Source organism: Bacillus rossius, chromosome 3, assembly GCF_032445375.1.
Source record: "Bacillus rossius redtenbacheri isolate Brsri chromosome 3, Brsri_v3, whole genome shotgun sequence".
Lineage (NCBI taxonomy): Eukaryota > Metazoa > Arthropoda > Insecta > Phasmatodea > Bacillidae > Bacillus > Bacillus rossius.
The window spans coordinates 68,082,847-68,106,896 of record NC_086332.1 but is presented as its reverse complement, the minus strand read 5'-3'; the positions used below and the strand labels follow the sequence as shown (position 1 = coordinate 68,106,896).

Here is a 24,050-nt window from a genome sequence, read left to right as displayed (position 1 = left end):
TATTTCCCTTTTTTACACTCTTTTGAAATAATAATTTGTTCTTTCCAAAGCCTTCGGACCACAATTTTTTTACAGACTATTTTATCAAAATTGGTTTTTTACTTGAAAAATATTATTTTATTCAAATTTGTTATTATTGTAACAAAATATTGATAAAAACATAAAAACATAATATCGGCACTAAACTAGTGATGCCAAACTATTGATATTTTGAACACGAAATACTGATTTTCCGATACATTGATATTTCATTGTCATCCCTACTTGCACAACTTTACATCTATGTCCTGTGAAAATGCTACTTAACTAAAATCTGCACAAGTTTAAGTGTTGTTTACAAATTGTGGTAAAATAAATGTCACTTAATGTGTTTTCTTGTTTGGAGGTTAGTTTTTATGGATTAATTTTGTTTACTTACAAATTATGTTATGGTTGGACAAACCATGTGCAATAGTTTATGACAAGACTTAATTTTCGGTGATGTATTTTTCGTTTTCAAATAATAAATTTAAAAAAAAAATACAGAAAGCAAAATCTTTTACCACAAAACTGGAAATTTTGTATGCTGTTGATCAGGGATGCAAAAAGGTTGACCTAGCCGCAAGATTTAGGCCGGCTTGCAACAGATGTGATTTGAGGTAAAGAATTTCTCCATTTGATTAACCTGCAAAGTTTTTGCTTGGATTTTACTTAACTGACAGCTAAGCGGCCCTTAGCATTCCAAATTCAAACTCTATTGACTATAAAACTATTTATTTTTGTAGTAGGTTTTACTGTACTTATTTGTGAATAAAGCAAATAAATTTACTATATTTTAGCAATTTTGAGATATAAGTGTGCATTTATTTTGTTGAATATACACATTTTTTATAAATATTAAATGTTCACTCTACCAAGTATTATGAAACACATTTTGGCAGTAATAAATTATATTTCATTAGAGCTGGCTGAGATACTGATTTTTAATTTTCCAGTTTTGCGATAGTATACATTTCAATGTGCTAAATTGTTTGGTACGAACTATTTAAAAAAAAAAGCACACCACTTTAACCTAAGTCAATACATGCATGTGACTGGAAACACACCATTCAAACTCAATACTATTGATCAGGGTATGTTGATTTTAATCAGCATGATTTAAATCGTGATTTTAATCATGATTTAAATCATGTGATTTTTTTTTAAAAAATCTCATGATTTAAATCATGCAATTTTTTTTTAAAATCAGTGAATAAAATCAATTTATAATATGATAATATGAACGTTAATATTTCCTATACTGTATTGTTTAAACCAAGTAATCATGCCTACTTACATAAAAATTGACTGCTGCAAAGATAGAATGAAAATTGAATAGTACTTAATTTCTTCTACAATGTACCTATTATTAGTTATTTTGAAACACATTAAATATAGGTGGGTGGAATGTAACTTTAAATGCCATCTCATTTTCTCTCTTCTCTCCTCTACCTCATGTGTTTGTGTTGTGTGTGTGAGTCATATCTCTTTGGCAACAGGTTTGTCTTCCAACAATGTCAAATGCTAATATTAGAACTGTAGGAAGGAAATTTTCAGTTCTTTGGTATGTCTGGTTTGGTTCAGTCAACATAAGAAATCGACTGGGTACAGAAAAAGCTGCAAAACTTGTATTTTTGTTTAAAATTTTAAATAAGTAATATTTTATGTAGAAGTTTTACTTTGAATACTCTCGAATGTGTGCAATTCTGAGAAGAAGAACAAAAGGAAATTGTGGTTTTGATTTAAATTACTTTATTTAGAACAATTGGACTAAAAGACTATAAGGGATGACAGAAGTGACAAAGTTACATTTAAATATGATATATTTTCAATGATGTAGTTATTTTCTATAAGACATTTTTTTTTACTAATGTTAACTATGTTACTGTACTAAAAATTTTCATAAAGTGACATCATTAATGTTTCCTTAAAACATTATGCAATGTAAAATGTGGTTATTTCAAAGAAAGAAAATTAGGCTAGTTGTCTTTACAAAATGAATTAATCTGTTATTAATTGTACTGTAGAGCAAAGTCAAGTCATGAAAAGTCATGAAAATGTACTGTATATTACACAGATTACAATTTTTTAAATTTTTATCAAAAAAATCTGATTTTAATCAAAAAACCCGATTTTAATCAAAAAAATCTGATTTTTTTGATTTTTTAAAAAAAAATCAGGATTTTTTTATACCCTGCTATTGATGTGGCCATTCACAGGCATAACTGTAAACAAACACTCTACGTATTTAATTAGAGGTGGGACAATACCACACTTTCGATACTCGATTCTGTATTGTTTTTTCAGTTCGATACTTTCGATACTCTGATACTTTCGATACTCCAGGGAAAAATATTTTCCTATTAAGTAACAATTATTACAAATAACATAAATTAGTTTGAAACTATATAAATTCAATCTATCATACCAGCACAATTTCAGATTAAAATTAAATACATAATGTGTAAATAATTGCATTATATTAATGAAAAATATGAATTCATCATTATATATACATATAATAAAACCACCAGAAATGTAAAATACAGTCCATAATCAAGTAAAGCTGACATGAGAAACAGTGGCCTTACAAAATGTTTGAAGCCTAAATTAGAAATAAAAAAATTAGGCTATTGTAAATAGAAAATCAGAAATTTTTGCTTGTTTGTTTCATTTTACTAACAACTTTATGCAACAGAACAATTTTCAACAATAAAATTTTAACTTGAGAAACGTAAAATACAAAACAATCCGGTCGTAAGAAAACAATAACAAACGGGTATATTCAGTTCAAAAATTAATGAATGCACAAAATATGATATCCGTGCCTTGGTAAAGCGTGTGCACCATTTTTATAATCATTGCTAGTTTGCGCCACTAGTCTCGCTTGGTGCTGGCCATAGATGTTACTAGCGAAGTGCACAGTCTTCATGATACTATCCATATCTATGGTGCGATAAAGTTATTTTTTACGTTTGCAAAGGTAAACAATGAACGTTTTTCAAAATAAAATCATTAATTAAAACGTAAGTTATAAGGAGGAATATATATAACAAAAAAATTTGTGAATTTTAGGACTTTTCCGCTTCTTAAAAACGTATGAAGGGAAATTAATGATTTTATAAGTGTATGTTCCGGAAAAGTAAACCATTGTAAATATAGTACTTTCGGCGGGACCAAAATTAATCGGCGTATGACACAGGACACGGGAAAATGTATGAAACGGGAACATATCATCGAGGTTCTACTGTAGTTGTATTTTGCACAATGCCGACTCAAAACTTAATTCAATACAAATGAACAGAGACAATATATACGGCAACAAGCATTCCGGTATCGAAAAAATGTATCAAACTTACAGTTTCGATACTCGATACTTTGCGATACCGTCAAGTATCGAAGGTATCAAGGTATCGAAAATCCCATCACTATATTTAATATATGAAACATACAACAAATTAAGTAATTTTACTACTGTCGTGAAATGGTATGCAGAATAAATTTTGTCCAATTAAAATGTAGAAAGTGTAAGAAAAAATAATTTGTTTGTTTAAATACACACACAGGAATCAGTATTTAAAAAAAAAAGACCATGAACAACACCAACAAAACACATGAGAACTGTTATGCTATAGATAAAATATGAGTATGGTGTTAAATCAATAGTTACCTTCCCTCTATTACCATATTCAAAAAGTATAAGCTAACTTGTTGCATTTATCTATGACAATAGACATTGCAACTTGAAACTCAAAAGTAAAATAAACAAACATTAAAGTACAGTGAAACTCTGTTAAGACGTTTTTCAAGGGACTGTCGAGAAGAAACTTCTTAGCTGGGAAAACTTCTTACAAGGGAAAAGGAAACTATCCTCTTTTTCATACCTTACTATCAGTATAATTGAACAAATTTACAAATGGTATCAATTTCTTGTGAAAAATAGAGCCTAAGACTATATAACGAAACAAAGATTAAATTTCCTATTTGTGAAACTAATTCCTACTTGCATTTAGGTATATTGAATAATTAATGTTTACACAAAACAGTACAATATTACATGTTCTAAAATAAAATTTTTGAAAAAAGTGATCCAGTGTTGTTTGCTTGGAGTTCTTCTCAGTTTGCTTCATTATGAAATTTCAATGAGCCAGACACTTTGCCAAATGTTTTCTGGCACGTTTGCAGTTCCTTGAACGAAGTCCCGCAGCCCTTCCAGATGCACTAAGGCATCAGAACAGGTTGGTTTTGATGGTGCTCTTGGTTCACTTTCCTCATCCTCTTCATCTTCGTCATCATCTTCTACTGCAATCACATCACTGTTGCTGCTGCTGCTTGCTATTGCTTCAGCACTCTGAGGCTCACAAGGCAGAACGTCACTGTCAGCTTCAACATAATCATCAAAACTACAAGTGATTTGTAGTTTGCTTTGCAAACTTTTCCATGCATTATTGCACGCACCCTCATCGCCACCATCACCCTCATTGCCACCATCACCCTCATCAGTTGGGGCTACAGTGTCACCTCCAAAGCCTGCCTTCTTAAAGCAGTTGGCAATAATGGTTGGGTCCAACGAATCCCAAGAAGCCGCAAGGAAATGCAGTGCATCTAATATGGACACTTTGTAGGGTGGAGAGTTGGGTGTGTTGTGGTTCATTTTTGTTATTAGTCTGCACACCAGTCTCTTGCGATAATACTGCTTTAGGACCTTGATCACACCCTGATCCATGGGTTGCAGAACTGACGTGGAATTAGCAGGAAGAAACTGTATTCTCACATTCCTCAAGTTCGCCACATTCTTCGGATGGGCAGGGCAATGGTCCGTTCGCCACATTCATCGGATGGGCAGGGTAATGGTCCATAAACACAATTATCTTTCTGTTTTTTACTCCCATTTTGGCATCCAGGGAGTGCAAATATTGTTCAAAGATGCTGAAAGTCATCCATGCAGTTTTATTATTTGTGTACCTACATGGTAAAGTTTTCACATTTTTAAAACATCGTGGATGTTTTGCCTTCCCAATTACAAAAAGTGGAAGCTTCTCGGACCCATCCATGTTGGCCCCCACAAGAACAGTCAACCTCTCCTTGCTCTGTTTACCCCCATGACAAGCCTCTCCTTTTAAAACAAATGTTTTGTCAGGCAGCATTTGAAAAAAGAGGCCGAACTCGTCAACATTGAAGATGTCCTTCGGTTCATACTCGGATAGAATTTGAGGCAATAATATTTTCCAGGCATCTATTGATTCTTCACTCACACTCTCAGACTCTCCACTTATTGCCCGGTACACAATGCCAGTTCTATTCTTAAATCGGTCAAGCCAACCATTCGATGCTTTAAACTCAACATTAAGTGTCAAAGCAATCTGTTCTGCTTTTTCTTTTAAAATCACACCACTCAATGGGATGTTTTGTGCACGTTGTTGTTTAAACCATTCAAGCAATGGTTTTTCTATCTCGTCATATTTTCCACTCTTCCTCTTCTTACAGGTCGATGAAATATTGCCAGCCTCGGAACGTATTTCTTCTTGTTTGGCAACAATGGTATTAAGTGTTAATGGTGGTATTCCCAACTCCTTAGCGATCGCCACTCGTGGAACCTTGGGATTAGAATTAACTTTGTTTATAATGTCCAGCTTTTCTTTTAATGACAACGCTTTGCGTTTGATTGCAATCTTATTTAACGCCATTATTATGAAACTAAAACATATTTTGTATCACCTTCAAATAAAAAGAAAATTAAAATTTAAAAAAAAACGTAACACTCGTGCAAGACGATGCTAACGTAATTAGCGGGAATCTGTGGCGGTAACACTACTCGGCAGTCGGCAATAGACAGAATCGCGTGTTGCAGCAATCGGCGAGGGGAAGCCTACAACTCACGTAGTTTCGGTTCCCTCAGAAGATTTCCGAAGTATTGCGTTTTGGTATTAAGCCGCTAAATCATAAGTTTCCAATGAAAACAAGCATGTTGTGACTGACCTAATCTAACCCTTTGATTTTTTTAATTTCGATATTTGAGAGAAATCTGAAGTTGCACGAACGTGGTAAGGAACTGAAACTATGTGAGTTGTAGGCTACCGATCGGCGAGTTACCCATATCGATAGTCAGCTACAGGCGCGCACTCTATTCGGCCATCAACCTAACCAAAAATGATGCCAACCGGCGAGCAATCGATGTGAATAATCGACTTCGTGCACGCACCTTGTACGGGCATCAACCAAACTACCACGATGGCAACCAGCGCTTGCTACATGTTAATTTTTATACGCGACTGGCGTTAAATGTGAAACGACTAAACGAGTCCTAAAGAGAATATACTTGTCAACCAATTACGTATTTTTAACTTAAAAAATATAACGGTGATTTCCCAATAAATAATGCATTTAAACTTAAAAAAAGATCTTTTCATACGGGAAACTAATTTTACAAGGATCGTCTTACACGGAAAATAATAACCTACATCATATGGAGAAAATGGCGGGACCGAAGCATTTGATCGTATGAAACGGGAAATCGTATTGTGCGGGATCGTTTTAAACGAGTTTCACTGTACATGAAGTTCCAAATACTAGTGGAATTTGGTGTAAATGTGTTTGTAATATTGTCGAATGGGTATGTGATGGTTGCAAATAACTAAAACAAGTGATTATCTCTAGTTAAAAGTGGAAATATGAGATTCACTGCTTTGCAAACTATGCTTTTTGTTTTAAGTTAATGGTTACTACAAAATTAAATTTAGCCTTATTCTTTTGGGTATTTCTAAAAATAATCTGCCTTTATCAATTTATGATTATTAGATTTGGGCCTCTACAATAGAACCTACACAATATATATATTGTAAAATATAGAAATTTTTGAAATATATCAGCTGTGTGTGGTGAATTCTGCCGGGTTAACAGGAGTACAGTAGAGTGGTAGTGCAGTACGTACCTGCAGCTTGTGCAGGAAGTCTCCAATAGCGGTTCGACCTACAGTGCGTATCTTGGAGCGGTCCAGCTTGAGGAGGAGGTCCTTTCCTGGCTCCGTCTCCGTCACCTCTACCAGGCCCTGCCCCGCCTCCAGCAACACCCGCATTATCACGAACCTGGCCTGCGAGTGTGCCTGTACACACAGGTGCCAGTTACCCCTGATTAGCAATGTCAACCAGAGACTGGCTTACAATCCGCCAACAGAACTGTCAGCTTCAGCTAACGTAAGCAATGCCATGTGCTTTTGTTAGAATTATCAAATGTATTTAATCATATGCACCTTAATAGAGGCAGAGGTAAGTATTAATGAAAACCACTCGCAAACATAGGTTCACTGCGAAAAGAAAAGCCTGAGTATAATTGTTATTACTAGGGATGGGCATGTAGATTTTTCGGTGCTTCGATTCCATAGATCCTACCTGGAATCAGAGCCATCGATTCTTAAGCTGTAAGGAATCATATCATTATTTATAATGGTAGGTAGTAAGAACTTTGAATAAAAGATGATATAAAACAGATTCACATAAAGCCAATAATTCTTACCACATTTGCCATATTTTTCGGCCAGTAAAATCACAATGTTTATGCTTGTCACCTGCACTAATATATGTAATTTATAAAAGAAGTGGTAAATTACTTGAGGGTTAGATCACAACAACAATTACAAATAGGGGCCATATTTATCCATAACACTACTAACCAAAGTTAAATTTCTATACTCGCTGAGAAAACAGTATCCTCACTTCAATAAAAAGTCTATTTCATAAATGCAACATTATGTAACTTTTTCTCTGCTTACACTTATAACATCGACAAACAATCATGACACCATGTTGAAGTAAATAATTCAAAACAGGCAGCAGACAGTGTTATTTTTAACTTTCTATTTTTATTGTTATTTAGTATTTGTATGGTAAAGCCAATTTCTCATATTTTTTTATACTTTTATGTAAATATTATCTGTCAGCAAAGCTACGTAAAAAATTGGTTTCATGTGTATATAATGTCATTAAATGAAATTCCCAAGTTTTATTGTTTGTGATGACAGTATATAAACTAATTAATTAAAAGACACTCACATGCATAGCCATCGTTACACTGTTTTGGGGCGGAAAGAAAAAGGATTACAATATTAATTAATATATATTAGGGGTGCGGCGCACTGCAGCTAAGCGCCCTCTTGCTGTAGTTCGTGGCGCGCAGTTTGAATCTCACACGGCTACGTACGTCACGACACAAATGCCGGGTAGGAAAGGTGGTGGGAAAGGGAACGGAGGATGATCAGGCTCGTGGGGCGAAGCCCCGGCTGACGTCAGTACGTTATCGTTAACTAATTTAAGTTTTAGTATTTTTTAAGTTTTACTATTTGTTGATTTTTCTAGGTCCATAAAATGGTGTATATTGATAGTATCATTACAGTTGTACTCATTCTGAAGGAACAAAAAATTATTCAATGCTGAAAACCCATTGTTATTTGTAGCAGTCGACTACTATTAATAATAAGGCTTTCCATTAATTATGTGCTTTTAGCAAATAAAGCAAAAATTGTAATATTAAAAAATTATTATTAATATTTTTTACAAAAAAAGTAGAAACCAAGATGGCATATTTCAGTTATGTCTCCTTAGAAGTGAAATTTGAATAATATTAGATGATGCTATTTAAATACAAGAAAACATTTCCAAAATTTCATTACATTTCAAATTGTATCTAAAACTGTTGTGCTGTATGGGGTATATCTGGCAACAGAGCACATTGAAACTAAAGCTCTAATGGCCGAAATTGTACATTAAAAAGAGATAGTAAATGCACACTGCAAACTAAGGATGAGACGGGCTATAGTTAACGCCACTAAGCATGGAGATGGGACAGCAGCTCACGGCAAGCACAACATACCTGCAGCCACAGCTTGGAAGCGGGCTGGTAGTGCTCCAGGGCCTTGGCAACAGCCGTGTGCACCAGAGACAGCCAGTTCACGTACGTTACGTCCTCCACCGCCACCTCATCAATACCGAAGATCCTGCAACAACCACCACACTTTCACAGGCTAATTCTTAAGAGGCATGCTGACGAAAGCTCATGCACCAGAATCGTCAACAAGTACATTTGTAGGCCCAAGCGCATATAAAAAATTTCAAACATAAAAACTTAGTGGAATTGTCTCTTTTTCAAATACTTGCACTTTGAAATGTGAAAGTATAGTGAAGGTGTTGCACATCACCTGGGGTAGTGATGAATGTTGAGGTTAAAATTTGCAAAATTCCTGCCCCCTGTTACTATTAACAATTAACTGAAAATATTTTATGTTCCTGATGCTTTCTTATTGTTTCACAATTAATTTGTACTCATTGTTTCTTCTATAATGCATAGTCATTTAAAGTATTTTAATTTAATATTAATTATTAATTTTGGTTAGGTTTTACATAAAGCTGAATGTAGTAGGAAATGTAGGGGTGGAGGAGGATGTAGGATGGGCCATTAAATGTGGAGGGGGAAAGAAATAGTCCCAGTCTCACCCCCTTCCACAGTAGTAAAGTAGGACCAGAAAGCAGACAAAATGGACTGAGGGTCAACACCAGTACCTTATTTCTTATGCACCAATGAGCTGAGACACAAAGACTTCACTTGTATCTATGGAACTCTAATGAAGAAAAAACATATGGCAGGGCTGCCAGCGGTCCCTAGAATTCCCTAAAAGTCCCTTTTTTTCTGCTTGTCCCTAAAAGTCCTCTAATTTTATTCAAGTCCCTAAAAGTCCCTTTTTAATTGAAGTTTTTGAAACAAAAATGTATAATAAAACATGTGGCGAGGTAAGGATGGCTGAAGGGGAGGAGGATGCCATTAATGAAATATGTATGTACTGCAATAAATGTTGACTATCTACTATCTAAACTGCCACACATCTTTTACTAAAGTCTCTTACACACGGGATTCTTTAATGAGCAGATAGGTGGGTACTTTTCTGCCCACCTTGCAAAGGTGGAGAAGGAAGCATCTGCACACAAAAGAAAAGCTGATGATTTACAAAATAGTTTGCAGAAGAAAACTAAAAGTATTTTAATGACAGACTTTTTTCAGAAGAAGTAGAACGAGGAAAAATGACAATTGTAATCAAGAACTATCACCTAATTTTTCAATCACATTGTTTGTAAAAAAAATTGTTTGTTCTAACTTAAAAGATTAAAAGTTGGCAGAGAACTGAATTTGGGTTAATTTAAATAAAGATTGGAAAATGTGCAGCATTTGGTTCACATTCAAATGTTTTTTTTTTTCAATCCAAATATTGTATTGTTAAAATGTATTTCATCTTTGTTTCACAATTATTTATTTGTGAGAATTTTATATTAGATAAAGCTTCAATGTTTTTATTTTTAATGTCAATATCATCAGTCATTTGTAAGAAGGGGCTAACCTACAAATCATAAAATTTTCAGGCGAGCAGAAAAACAAAATGAGCACACTGTAATGTATCACTGTATTTTAATTATTTATGGCAATAATATGTAAATTGGGCATATAGATGTAACAGAGACATCTTTCTAATGAAAATTATATGAATTGAGTTACACCAAAAGTTTCATAAAAATATGTCACATGGGTCCTTATTACAAATCACACGAGTAGGTTTGTTGGGACCATCTTAATATGTCCATTGGTTTTTAATGTTTTTATCATCAACTAATCCAAGAGATTATATTATTGTGTTCTGTGGAGGTTAATTTATCAGTATTTTTAATTATCAAATTAACAAAAATTAACACCAAAAAGTACAATAAAAAACTGGCAAAATTAGTCAACTTCATCTTCTGTGTCAGTCTCAGGAAGACAGTCTTGTGCATTTGAATCATGCTGCATTTGTAGGTATTCTTGGTGGAATTCTGGTGGAATTATCATTTTCCTGCATAAAGTTTGCAAATCTTTGTACTTGGCATCTGATAATGGTAAGCCCGTCCAACTTCAGGCATGATTTTCCTTCATTTCAGAATTGTTATAATTTGTCGTCAGTTCTTTATGCACACTAGATGACCAGATCTCAATTTCCTGTGTTCCTTTGGTGACCTTAAGACCACACAGCTGTGACCATTTCACTCTGTCACCATTGTCTGTGGTAACGTTAATAGGGAACAACTGATCTTGAATTCCACTCCAGTTTATGAAATCGGGAAACTCCAATTTCCTTGTTTTTAAAGGACCTTAATCAAATGTTATTCATCTTCATTTGACATTTATTTGTGAGATATTTCTATAAGATAAAAAATATTAAAACAAATGTAAAAAAAACTATCATTGAAAATACATTGGTGGAAAAGGGAATGGTGTAAGCAAAAATATTGTGTAAACCAATAATTAAATTTTTTAATGTCCTTAGTTTTTAGTGACATGCATTATTTATTTTCAATATCAGAAAGTTAAATCAACCACCATATTAAATTGTGGAAACTTATTTTTATTAATTTACACAGTATTCTTGTTTACTGGGGAGAAGGGTGAACATTTTACAAAGTAATTAGCAATATATAGCCTATCTAAAAAATTTTCTCTGTGAACCATTTGTTTTCGAAAGTCTGTAATTTCATTTCAGTAGTCCCTAAAAGTTCCCTAATTTTATGTCTGAGGGCCCTAAAACACCCTAATTTTTACCTACCTGGTGGCTGGCAGCCCTGATATGGTGCAATCCATATTCAAGGACAACCCTTACAGTGAAAATGTTACAATTTTTATGCCCAAAATTCTAGATGTGATCCATATGCAGGGACGACCCATCTGTGGAAAAATATGGTACTTGATGTACACTTCCCATACTCCAGTTGTACATGAGGTGCTGGCCAAAGTACCAATCCATGACAAAGCAATAGTTTGTAGCACAGTGAGGCAATGTCTACAAATGTGACTACACAGAGAGGTGGGGGGTTTACCTGACAACATCCTGAACCAGACTCAGGTAGAGACCCACACACTCAGCACGGCATTCTTCATATGTGGAGCTCATGGTTGTGAACTTAGAGTCGTATGTCTCTCCTTCTTTGTAGTACGAGGTGATCTGCAAACAAACATGTTCCTGCCACACACTGCCATTGCCATAAGCCATATAGCCTAGTCAAATTGTACTTGAACCTAGAAGTAATGTAAATAGAATTTGTGGCAATGGTTTCCTACTGGAAAAAAACAGCTGAAAATGATGCAAAAGAGTCTTCTACTCTACGGGCGCGCGTAGGCCAAATATGGCGGCTTTTACAAAATGTCTCACATTTCGGACTGTATCTTCTTGTCTTTCAAAAATTATCATGAATATATCCCTACATGTTTTGTTCTGTATATAATAATATTGTAAACTATGTATATAAGTACTATGAAATTAAAACACCATAACCCCTATGGCATTTATGAAATGAGAAAAAATATATTTCATAAAAATATTTTATCTTAATTATTTTTCCAGAGTGTCGGTTTATTTGTTATGTACATGTGCGTATATGTGTTATAACAAATATTAATAATTTTTTTTTTATTTCCTCTACAGGATGCCTGATGTATGACAGCTATAAAATAAAATGGAGTTTGAAAGGTGTTTTCTTTGCAAAGAAATAATTCATGGCAATAATGAGGTGGCAACACTCACAGATAAAGGAATACAAGGAATCCGAAGAACATGCAAAGAAAGGAAAATATGTGATTTTCATGTTAATGTGGGTCAGAAGGTTCATAAGAAATGTAGAGCACGACTTGTGAATCTAAAATCTCCCTTTCATAATCCCTGCAACCAATCGAGTACTTCACGTGTGCTACGTTCAAGTGAAACACTTTTTGATTTTAAGAAGAATTGTTTCTTTTGTGCAATTGAGTTAAGGCCATCTTTCAGAGAAAAGAAATGATTGGTTTCAAGTGCGTATACTTAAGTTTAAAACCTCAGTGCTGGAAAAGTGTACTGACCGCAATGATGAATGGGCAGAAAAAGTGAAGAGACGAATCGAAAATATACATGATTTACCTGCTGTGGATGCCTGCTATCACAAACAATGTCAAGTAAACTTTCGAAATGGAAAAGCTATACCTAGACAATTTTGTGACCTCACTGAAACATCCATAAGTCGCCCAGAAGACACAGTACGCCACGAAGCATTTCTTCAGGTAGCAAGGTTTATGGAGGAGAATGATGAACAGACAACTGTGACACAGCTTGTTGATAAAATGAACAAATTTCTCCCAGAACACAGTACATCGCAACCCTATACTTCAAAGTTCATGAAGGAAAAGCTCACAAAACATTTTGAAGATAACATTTTTATTTGGAATGTTGCTGGCATTAGTGATGTCGTCACTTTTAAAAGTACAGCTGCTTATGTGTTACAAGACTATCACAGTTCCTGCTGTGACAGTACTGAAGAAGAAAAAATTAAGCTTATTCTGGCAGCTGCCGAGATAATTCGGAATTATATAAAATATGTGCCAATTGATGCAGATAATTATCCTCGTATCGAAGATATTAGTAATGTTGAATGTAATGTAAATTATGTTCCGGAGACTTTAAGATTGTTACTGGCAAAACTCATCAGTGGTAAATCAAATGCAGACAGAAAACTTGCTGCAATAGGGCAGGAAATCATGCAAGCTGTGCGTCCCCAAGTCTTAGTTACACCTCTACAGCTAAGACTTGCAGTTCAACTACATGAATACACAGGCTCAAGATTTGTGGTTGTATCTGTGAATCATATGGGTTTTTGCAGTTTTTACTCTGAAGTACAACGGTTTGAACATTCAGCTGCAGCAGAAAGAGGAACACAACTGCCTGAGACCTCAGAGATTTCAGAAACTCCTACTAGGTTTATTCAATATGCTGCTGACAACATTGATCATAATTTGATAACACTTGATGGCCATAAGACATTTCATGGGATGGGAATCATCGCCACTGTGACACCATCAGGGAAATTTTCAACTGTAATCAAGAAACATAATGTTTCATTTGAGGATTTGAAGAAAGTAGGGCACATACCTATAATTACTTACCATTCACAAGCAAGTGGGATGATGTTCCTGAAGTACAAGACTATTGAAAAGATACAGTACCATGATCAAACTGAAAACATGGATATTCTCTGGAACATTTCACGTCTTCTGAGGGAGAAAGTTCCAGGTTGGCAGGGTGTGTGTCAACTTCTCCACAAAGGTGAACATGCTGGACTATCATCTGTTGTGTTCCTCCCAATGATTAACATGGACCCAACAAGTGAGACTTGTATTAACTCAACATTATCTTTTGTTGCACATCATGCGAATAGGTATGACCAGGTACCTGTTTTAACTTTCTATCAGCCCCTTTTCTACAAAGCTTTAGGAATTATCAGTAATGAACCAGAAAATAGTCATTTGAAGAAGATTGTATGTACTAAGACTAGGAGGTCTGCACACTAAAATTAGCTTTCTTGGATACATTGGGTTTGTAATGACAAGTTCAGGATTGGCTGAAATACTCGAGACCATTTATGCTGGTAACGCTGTAAAGCACATGCTGTCTGGAAAAGCTATTTCAAGATCTATCCGTGGTCACTTGATTGTGTCATCTTTTCTACACACACTTATTGCGAAGAAATCCCTGTGTAGTGAAGAGGACGATATTGTTCTAGCGACAGCCCGATCTTTGTTTGAACAACTACTGAATGAAGATGTATCTCTCGGTGAAGCTGACTGATTTTATTGTGGACAAGTTGGTTTCAATTTGAAGGAAGTGTTCTGTTACAATCTATGTACATATCCTGCTTCTTTATTTGATAAATGCGGACACATGAGGGAATCTGGAAAATCCCAACTTGCTAAATACATACAATATCAAGTGGCCACTGATATTAGCATGCCTAACAAAGTAGATTATGTTATTGATGGTGGATGGTTCCTTGGAGTAAAAACCAAACCTTTCATGAGATTCTTCTTGCATATGAGAAATATGTAATTTCAAAGTACGGCAAGGCAATCACTGTCTTTGATGGTTATGAAGACAAGCTGTCGACAAAATCAGAAGCTCATCGGAAACGATCAGGAGGTTTTTAAGGGCCGTAGGTCAATTTCTTACCTTCAATGGCCATTACCATGAAGGACGTATTCCTTAATTATTACTAAAAAGGCACAAAACGTATCTAAAATCAATTTGGATTTCACTAGCTATTTTAAAAGAATATTGCTGCGGATCGCTTGCAAACAACCCGGCTTAGACCATGTTTACTTTGCTGTAATTGCCACCGGTAACTGTCTCGCACCCGCCGGAACATTAAAAAAAATTACGCGCTACACTGAAATAAGTGTGGATATGTGTGCCTTATTAATGTGATTAATATGTGATGGATTAAAACGGCTATTAACGGCACGGCTGCAATATTTTAGCCGTACAATATCCTTACGTGCGGCGCGTAGGGAACCAGCGAGCTGGCAACAGCGCAGTGACTCACCAGTTCCACATCTGCTGCACACCGTACTCCCCCCCCCCCTCCAACCATAAATCTGATGGCCTTCGTGACGTAGAGAAGGAGGAAGGGGAAGGAAACATTTAGAGCGTGAGAATGGCCAAGGGAGGGATTCCAACCAAATGTAAACAAAGAGGGGTTATGTTCTGTCCTGACACGTAAAACAGGGTACACACTAATTAAAGTTGACGTTTCTTTTACGCTGCGCTGCGTGTCTTACCTCAACAGAAAACAAGACTGATCCATGTCAGCAAATGTGATGTTAATTTTTTTTTTCCCGCGCCTTTACTTAAAACATTTCATACGAAACACAGGCATTACTTCTTAATTCACGTAGGATAGTTTAAAACTTTAACTTCAAGTTCTGGGAACTTCCCAGCCTTGGGTCCGCGAAACGCACGCCGTGTTGCATTTGTTGACTGCAACTGTTCTTTTATTTTCCGCTACTGACGAACACTTTTTTCGTGCACTTCAAACTCCCTTTCAGCAGCCCTGTTCCCATGCTCTTCAGCATAACGAACAACTCTTAATTTAAACCGCACAATGAAGGATTTATATTTAACCATTCTGTACTATACACTACAAAACTCGACGCGAAACTCATGCCTTGAACTTGCGTGCATGTTGGTCAGCTGTGTTTACAGTTACCGTGCTTTGTTTGGTTCAACGAATTTCCCCACCCTTTCAGGACAGGAGAGAAAGGACAGCTCAAGGTCACGGCTTTGTTTACAGAGCCGTCAACTTTTCATTCGTACTGCGTCCTTTAGGGGTGGCCAAAGTTGTGTTGCCCGCCGTAGATGACTGGTGCGGACATTACGCGAATTTTTAATTTTTTCTTTTAAGGATATATAAATAAAGGGTGCGGACATTTTGCGAGGGCGGACATTATGCGAGTGAATACTAAACATATAAAGGGTCAAAACTGGTAATTTGTGACAGAAAAGAAGATACAGTCGTAAATCTGAATCATATTCCCTCATGCGGATACCATTTTGAGAAAGCCACCATATTGGGCCTATGCGCGCCGGTACGATGGTAGACTCTTCACCATCGTTTCCAGCGGAATTTTTCCAGTAAGAAGTCATTTGAAAAAATTCTATTACAATTACTTCTAGGTTCACGATTTTTTTCTCTTAATTTGACTAGGCTAATAATGTACCAACACATTACTTCATACGTAGTTCATATATATATGTATATACGTAGTTCATACATGGTTATGAAGATAATTTCTATCTAATTATAACATGTGTTCATAATTTCTATCTAATCTAATATATATATATATATATATATATATATATATATATAAAACTCAAAGGTGACTGACTGACTGACATAGTGATCTATCAACGCACAGCCCAAACCACTGAACGGATCGGGATGAAATTTGGCATGCAGGTAGATGTTATGACGTAGGCATCCGCTAAGAAAGGATTTTGATTAATTCTATCCCCAAGGGGATAAAATACCACTCACTGACTCACTCATCACGGGATCTCTAAAACTATACACCCAATTGACTTGAAATTTAGCATAGTTACTCATTTTGTGATGTAGACGCTCGCTAAGAACGGATTCTGCGGAAATCCGATCCCAAGGGGAGTTTCGGGGGGTGTAATATATCAAAATTTCCAGTTTTTGGTAGGAAATCACCATGGCAATGGCTGTTGCTTTGTTGATGCTTCATTCGTCTCTATGGCAACGACTATTTCATTGTTAGTGCAGTCCTCATCACGGTTGAAGTTTTGGCGGGTACTTTAAATATCAAAAATTGCCCTTTTTTTCAAGTATATACATTTTACAGACTTGAAACTTCACAGTAATGTACCTTATGTTAGGCAGGATGACATTTTCCGAAAATTAGATCCCATGGGTGGTTAAAACCAGGCAACAGTGGGTAGTTTGTCTGCATGAGAACAGGATTTTGCATTGTTCATGCTTTCTGCGTCTCCATGCAGGGTGTCTACCAGATCTAGTAAATTAAATTCCCTGATTTTTCCAGGTTTTCCAGGTCTAAAACTGAATTTTTCCAGGTTTTCTTTAACACAATTACGACATTCCAAGAAACTGAAAAAAATTGCATAATATTACATTGACGGGTTTCAAAGTATTTCAACTTAATTAAATTAGTAAAAAAATTACCTTCTTCCAAACGTGGCCAAAGTGACTCAATTGATGGCAAATAAAACATGCTGCTACAAATATTTCACACACTTCCTTCTGCAAAAAAAAATTAGTAAAAGGAAGCTCCCATCAATTTCGCAGTGACTCAACTTTTGCGTCTATTGCACTTACTTCAGAACGAGACAAATCCAACATTCGAGCCTTCTTCAACTGCAATGCCTTGTTCTCCTCTTCAAGTCTTCTTTTTTCTGCCTTCTTCTTGTCTGTAGCTTCCTTTTCTTTTTGTTTTGTTTGCAGGGCTTCCTTACGCCTACAACTAGCATTTCTTACATACTGCTCTACACCTCCAGAATGTTGAACAAAGTCATACATCTGTCTTTGTGCGATCAGTATTTCTTCCTGCAAGTTTTCAGTCAGCTGATTAGAATTCACTGAAAATCCTCTTTCCAATGATGCATTTCCATGGGAAAGTACAAACACCATCCTCACTAACTTTAGAAGGCCTGTTTTGGAAGCTACTGTATATGCCTTAAGAATGAGCATCCACAAGTGATCAAGGCGCCCGTCTTCTCGAGAAAAATACGAGAACAGTGCTGCAGAATCTTGCAAGGAACATACCAAATGATATGATCACTCAATGTTAACAGCTTCTTGTCCTCATAGCCACCTGTTTTGAAGACAACATTCTAAACTGTACTTCACACGCTGTTTCCTCACACCCGAATTAAAAGCCACAGACGGACATAAGCAGGAAATTCCCTTGGTAAGATTGTACTTCAGGGGACTTTTGTCTTGAAGTTTTTTTACCATAACCTTTAGACAAGTCCTATCATTTTTCTGTAACAGGACAGACTTTTCTGGTACTTTCTCTTTCTTGATGGCATGGCGTACTGCATAACCCAACTTGATATTGTTAGCAGTCAATAGATTTTCCTGGTTATCTACGTCCAATCAAGATAAATTGCGTTTCTCCCTAAAGCTCTTCAGTACTTCTGGTTTCAAAATTTTCCTGCCAAAGCTAATAAAACCAGTGAATCATAGAGAAAAGGTGCCACGGGTGCTTCACTTTGGAACATTGTGAGAATCAATTCCAGCTCTGATGCCAAAAAATGGAAGAATGTCAATTTTACTTTTAGAAGATTATCTTCAAGAGCACATTTCACTACACTGAAAGAGAGAGATGAAATAGAAACTTCACTAAAAAATTTCTTTAGGTGGGGTAACGTTTTCATGGCACGCTCAGCAACTGCAGTATTCCATTTGATTGCACAAAATTTCTTGGGAAAAAGCTCTGATCCAGTTATTCTAATGTAATCTGCCCTCCTTGCAGGTAGGTACATGCATAAACAAATAGTAATTGTGCCTCAAAAAACTAACAACGTCCAATTGTATAGCAGAAATTCCAGTTTTGAAAGCACATTGGACCGTATAAAGCCCACAGCTACCAATTGTGTAGCAACGATGGCGAATCTTCACCAAAAGTGTCTGTGATATGTATGTATTTTTAAAGCTAACAAAAATGCCCAGTTTACGTTGAGGGCATCCATAAATACTTAAAATTAAATGCACCTATCGGTATAATCTGAATGTGGGAAGCACATGCTGCAGCACGTCATGTCAGCAGGATAACAGACCATCTTGAACCAGTTTGTATCACGTGATTTGATGCCACTTCCGAATCCAATGGTAAATTAAAGAATTTTGACGTGGGAACTGTTCGTTATTTGCCATTCAAAAATAAAAATGGGAGGGGATTCACATGATGCCACGTCAATGCAAGCTGATCAATAAACAAAAAACGTATTGCCAACTACAACCTACCAAACAAAAATTCCCTGATTTTTTAAAAAATTCCCAGATTTTTCCCTGATTATTCCCTGATTACGAAATTCCCTGATATTTCCAGGTTTTCCAGGTTTTCCAGGGTCAGTAGACACCCTGTCCATGGCAACGGGCATCGTGCGGCAGTGGCGTACCCACAAGGAGGGGCATGTATAATGAGCGGCGCAAGAGTGATCTGCCTGTAGACTGCCGTAGCGAAGTACGAGTACATCAGTTGTATGTTGCGTGAACGAGTCGGGAAACCATCGGTGCTATTCATTTTCTCTCCGGTATATTATACAGCACTGTAATAAATTTTCACTGAATTTTTTTTATTTACCATTACTGTAAATGGGAGATGTGGCTTAATTTTTTTCCATTAGTATAGCCGTGCGAAGCCGGGTCCGGCAGCTAGTTATAACATAAGGCACAACCTAAAAAAAAATTCAAGTTTAAAATTTTGCTGCTTAAATATTATGAATAATTTAAAATTTTATACACTAAACTTTTTAAATTTTTAACATATTAGTATTTTATATTATAATAACCAGAAATATTTGGTTGTTATGTATAATTAATTGATTATGGTTTTTTTTTGTTTAAGCAGGGTTGGGCAGTATTTTTATTATATTGATTATATTGATTATATGTGCTCTGCTCTGCCACTGTTTTGTACTTCTTCTGTCCCAACTTCAAGCCTTTCAAACCCTTCACCTAATACACTTCAGCTATGGGAAGTTGAAAAACCACATTGTTTGCCTCTAAACTGCATCACTTATGCCAGTTTTGTCTGCCTCCCAATTGATTCACATGAGTGTGGCAGATGAGACAAGCTAACATTTTTGGAATGCTTGGGGAATGAAAGAAGAGAGAAGCTAATAGCATTCATTGCAAGGTCCCTACTGTAATTAATACCCCTTAGTGTCTTAAAGAATTATTAAATAAGTAGGTAAAAAATTTTGGAAACTTTTAACACTGTGGCCCTCATTTAATAGCTATCAAAAGTCAACAACAGAGGCGACACTAGGCGTAAACAAAGAAAATTTAGTACCTCCCTATGAACACTTGGGAGAAAAAGGATTTTTATTATAGATTAATTAAATAAAAACAACAGTTACATCTATAGACTTCCTTATTTTATTAATCATTGTTCTTTCTTTTTTTTTTTAGTTGATTAAATTTTCCTTTGTAACATCTGTTTTTCATTGATAAGTGATCTGATATAAACTCCTTACTATTTCACTTATTATATTATATTCTTTAACTTTATTTACGAGAGGGCCGGCCCTAAATGTAAAATAAAAGTTAAATATTTTAAGAAATTAATGAAATTAACATCGCTAACTTTAAAGGTTGTACATACAGTCTTTGCAAAACATCATATGAATTTCTTCTCCTCGAACTGCTTTAACTGTCCGCTGCCTTAACTGGGTTAGACTATTTTTGAGTTCGTAAAGAAAATGATTGAATGATGCAGATATCACCCTGAGCTGTAGATTGACGGTGATCGAGGTAGTAGGCTTAAAGATGGTGGATTCTGCTTTGAATCCGACTCTAGAGGTTCTGGCAGAGGATTTTGGTTGCCCCAAACTTGGAACCCTGTCTGAAACAGAAGTCCAAATTCCAAAGAATCAGACCTGTTTCCAGACAGTATACTTAAATGGCGCAAAAGGCCAATAGAGGGAAATTAAAGGGGGGATGACGTCAAGACTTACCAGAACAGGGTGTTGGTCCTGGCGCTCAGGAGAGGGCATCTCGTTTCGGAAAACCCGAACCACAATTCGCGGTAGATGCGGAAGTCTCCATAATTTAAGAGGAAAATTTTTTTAAAAAAAATAAGTTTCTCTACTTTTTACTAATCTACTGACTGGTTAATCTAAATTTTCAGATAGGGACTTCATCCCTATAGTATGGGAAGACTACATAATACAAGATGCGATGTCGATAATTTGCCGAAGAGCACAGCTACATAGAGGTACCAGTCAGCCAGGAGGCGCGTACCGAAATCCCTTCAGCGCGGGATATCTTCAGTATATCATAAGCGCAGGATCTCTAGAGAATTGGAGGGGGTTAGGCTCTGAGCCGAAAATTACCGAGTCCACCCGAAGGTGTCCGGCATAAAATATATTAGATCTTACTGGAGTGACTGCGCGACTGAGGCGCTATCTTTTGGTGGCAAGAAGAAGTACCAAGAAAACGAACTTGCGGCCAACGAGAGTGTCACTGCTAGGGGCTTATGGAGCAGCCAGTGTTGCCACCTAGTGGCCCGAAAAATATAGGGGAGAAAGGTTGTCATTACCTCCGCGCGAACGCGCTTGTGTCAGCACTGCTGATGCCCACGAGTAGCGTTAGTGACCATAGCCGTCGCTAGATGTCGTTAAAGACCAGAATCGTATCTGCCGCTGTCAAGCCTGAGATGGCCTTGAATTCGGTTACCGTACCCAGGAGTTCACTAGTGGTCATCGCTCCTGACTTAATTCTGAGAAGAAAGGGTGGGGAAGCAGGGGGGGAATGGCTTCAAAAAAACGCATGGTCTGTGGGACGCAAGGCCCACGGGATCCTCCTGTCGTGTCTTGCTGCTAGTGAACCTTATACTGATTCGTGACAGAGTTAGCAGGGCTCAGCACTGCTCCACGAATCTGCTGTATACAAATTTAGTCATGCGGTGAAATTAAGTTACCGGCCTCCGACGTGCCTATAGCCGGGAGGAAAATCAGCCAGACTGCTAACCTAGCATTAGGCTGGCAAAAAAAAAATCAGCTCGCCTCTGAGAACAGAGGCTGAGGGCCTGGTGATAAAGATATAAGAGGAGTAAAAAAAAAAATTTCCAAAAATATTTGAGATAACAAGATCTTAAATAAAACGTGCCTAAATACCTAATCCACGGCACACTACCACCCACGTCATTTCCTCTCCACTTCACTGTGGCTACTAACAAAGGCTACCCACTCCCCAATCATTCGTCCAATCCATTCAACCACCATCCATTGCCCATCGCCTAAAGCAGGCCATGTAAATCCCTGGTACTGTCAAAAGTGACACCAGAAAATCTCTTGTAAATACCGAGAAGCCAGTTTTGAAGTATTTACTAAGCTGTCTTTTGATAACTAAATTTAACATTGACAGTTATAATTTTTCTGCACCTTTAGTATTAATGCAGTTAGATAAGATATTTACTGAACAGAATTCTGTGAAGCTACTTATGTTATGGTCGTCAAACACAAGCGCACACAAAATAAAATAACAGAGCATTTGTTGTGAATTTTGGGGGGAAAAAACACTGCTTTTAAGAAAAATTAACCTCACCTTTTTCAAGTCACTAGACATGGCTTATAGCAAGGAACCATCCCAGTATTTGCCCTAGGTTATTTTAGGTAACCATGGGAAACTGAAATCAGGACGAATAAACTGGGTTTCAAACTCAGGCCTTCCAGTCACAAGCACCATGGCAGACACATGAAGAGGAAAAATTTTGAGACATTTCCAAAATAATGATGGCACTGTGCAGAGAAGATGGAGACAGATTATAACACTTACAGGCTTCGAGGTGAAAGGGTCTTTCACAGCTTGTGGGTCGAAGTTCAACTTGCCACCTTCTTCTGCAAACATCTTGCCACTGCCGTGGCCTAGCAGCTCGTGGAGCCCGACCTGGATCTGCCAACACCAGCGGACACGACTTCAGCACTCTCAGCACCGTGTGGGGTTCCCGGTCACCAGCAACACAGCAATACTTTACTTGCAGTTCACTGACCAAACAATGCTAGAGAGTCCAGCCATACATTTATGATACACAATATCACGTTCAAGCTACAAATATTACCACAATTTAGTAAAAATCTAATAGGCTAGAGAATAAAGCAGGACAGCCCCAAGATTATTATGCAACAAACCTGGTGTTGTAGTCGCACCAATCCAACAGAGAGCAGAAGATGTATACACCAATCCCTCACTCAGCACGTCTTCAAATTGCGCGAATGCATTTACCTCAATGTTAACTTTACTGCCCCAGTATTGAATAGCACATCTGTAAATTTCACTTAGCATGAAATCACCACAGGCAAACAAACCAAAACTGGGCATGATCGGCTTCAACTCGGTAAACAACAGATGTACCATGGCTTAGTTACCTGCGCGGGTGAAACGGAGGAACTAGGGGAAGGGGGGATTGACGTGCGCAGATAAGATTACGCTATTGGTTGTTCTAAGAATATCAGCTGCAGGGAGTTCAGTTGCGGCTATGAAGTGATGGATTGTAAAGGACCAAATGTGTGTTTAGGTCCGCGCGTATGCAGCCGGGCCGTACCGTTGTCATTCAGCCACAAACAGGGCCGTGATTTAACTTCAGTACAGCAAGTAGGAGGGGACTTGCTTACACAAACATCTCCCGGTACCTGTACGTGCGCAAGCAGGTCCAGTTGGAAGCATGTCTTCCAAGTGAGAACGTAGTGCATTGTGTTCAAGTAGTTGAAAAACAAACTTTTTGTCTTGTGACACAACTCAAAGTGTAATGGCGTGCAGAATGGCATGAAGGACTCGCATATATTGGTCGCACTTAAGGTTTAAACAAGTCAACTGTGCGCAAAATTGTATGAAATAACGACTATCAAAAGTTTATGCAAGTCTGATGCTGTTGGTTGTACTAGCGGGAATATATTTGAT

General features: G+C 36.8%; 1 protein-coding gene across 5 annotated transcripts in view; it reads right to left on the bottom strand.

Moving 5' to 3' along the window:
- The window catches only part of LOC134530842 (dipeptidyl peptidase 3), a 79,000-nt gene that overhangs the window by 5,076 nt on the left and 49,874 nt on the right, over window positions 1-24,050 (bottom strand). For all 5 annotated transcript variants that reach the window (XM_063366095.1, XM_063366092.1, XM_063366094.1 and 2 more), the window contains 4 exons: window positions 22,929-23,045; window positions 11,904-12,028; window positions 8,884-9,007; window positions 6,950-7,120 (listed from right to left, as the gene is read on the bottom strand). In XM_063366095.1, the coding sequence (XP_063222165.1) occupies window positions 6,950-7,120; window positions 8,884-9,007; window positions 11,904-12,028; window positions 22,929-23,045 (537 nt within the window). The remainder of the gene's footprint in view (window positions 1-6,949; window positions 7,121-8,883; window positions 9,008-11,903; window positions 12,029-22,928; window positions 23,046-24,050) is intronic.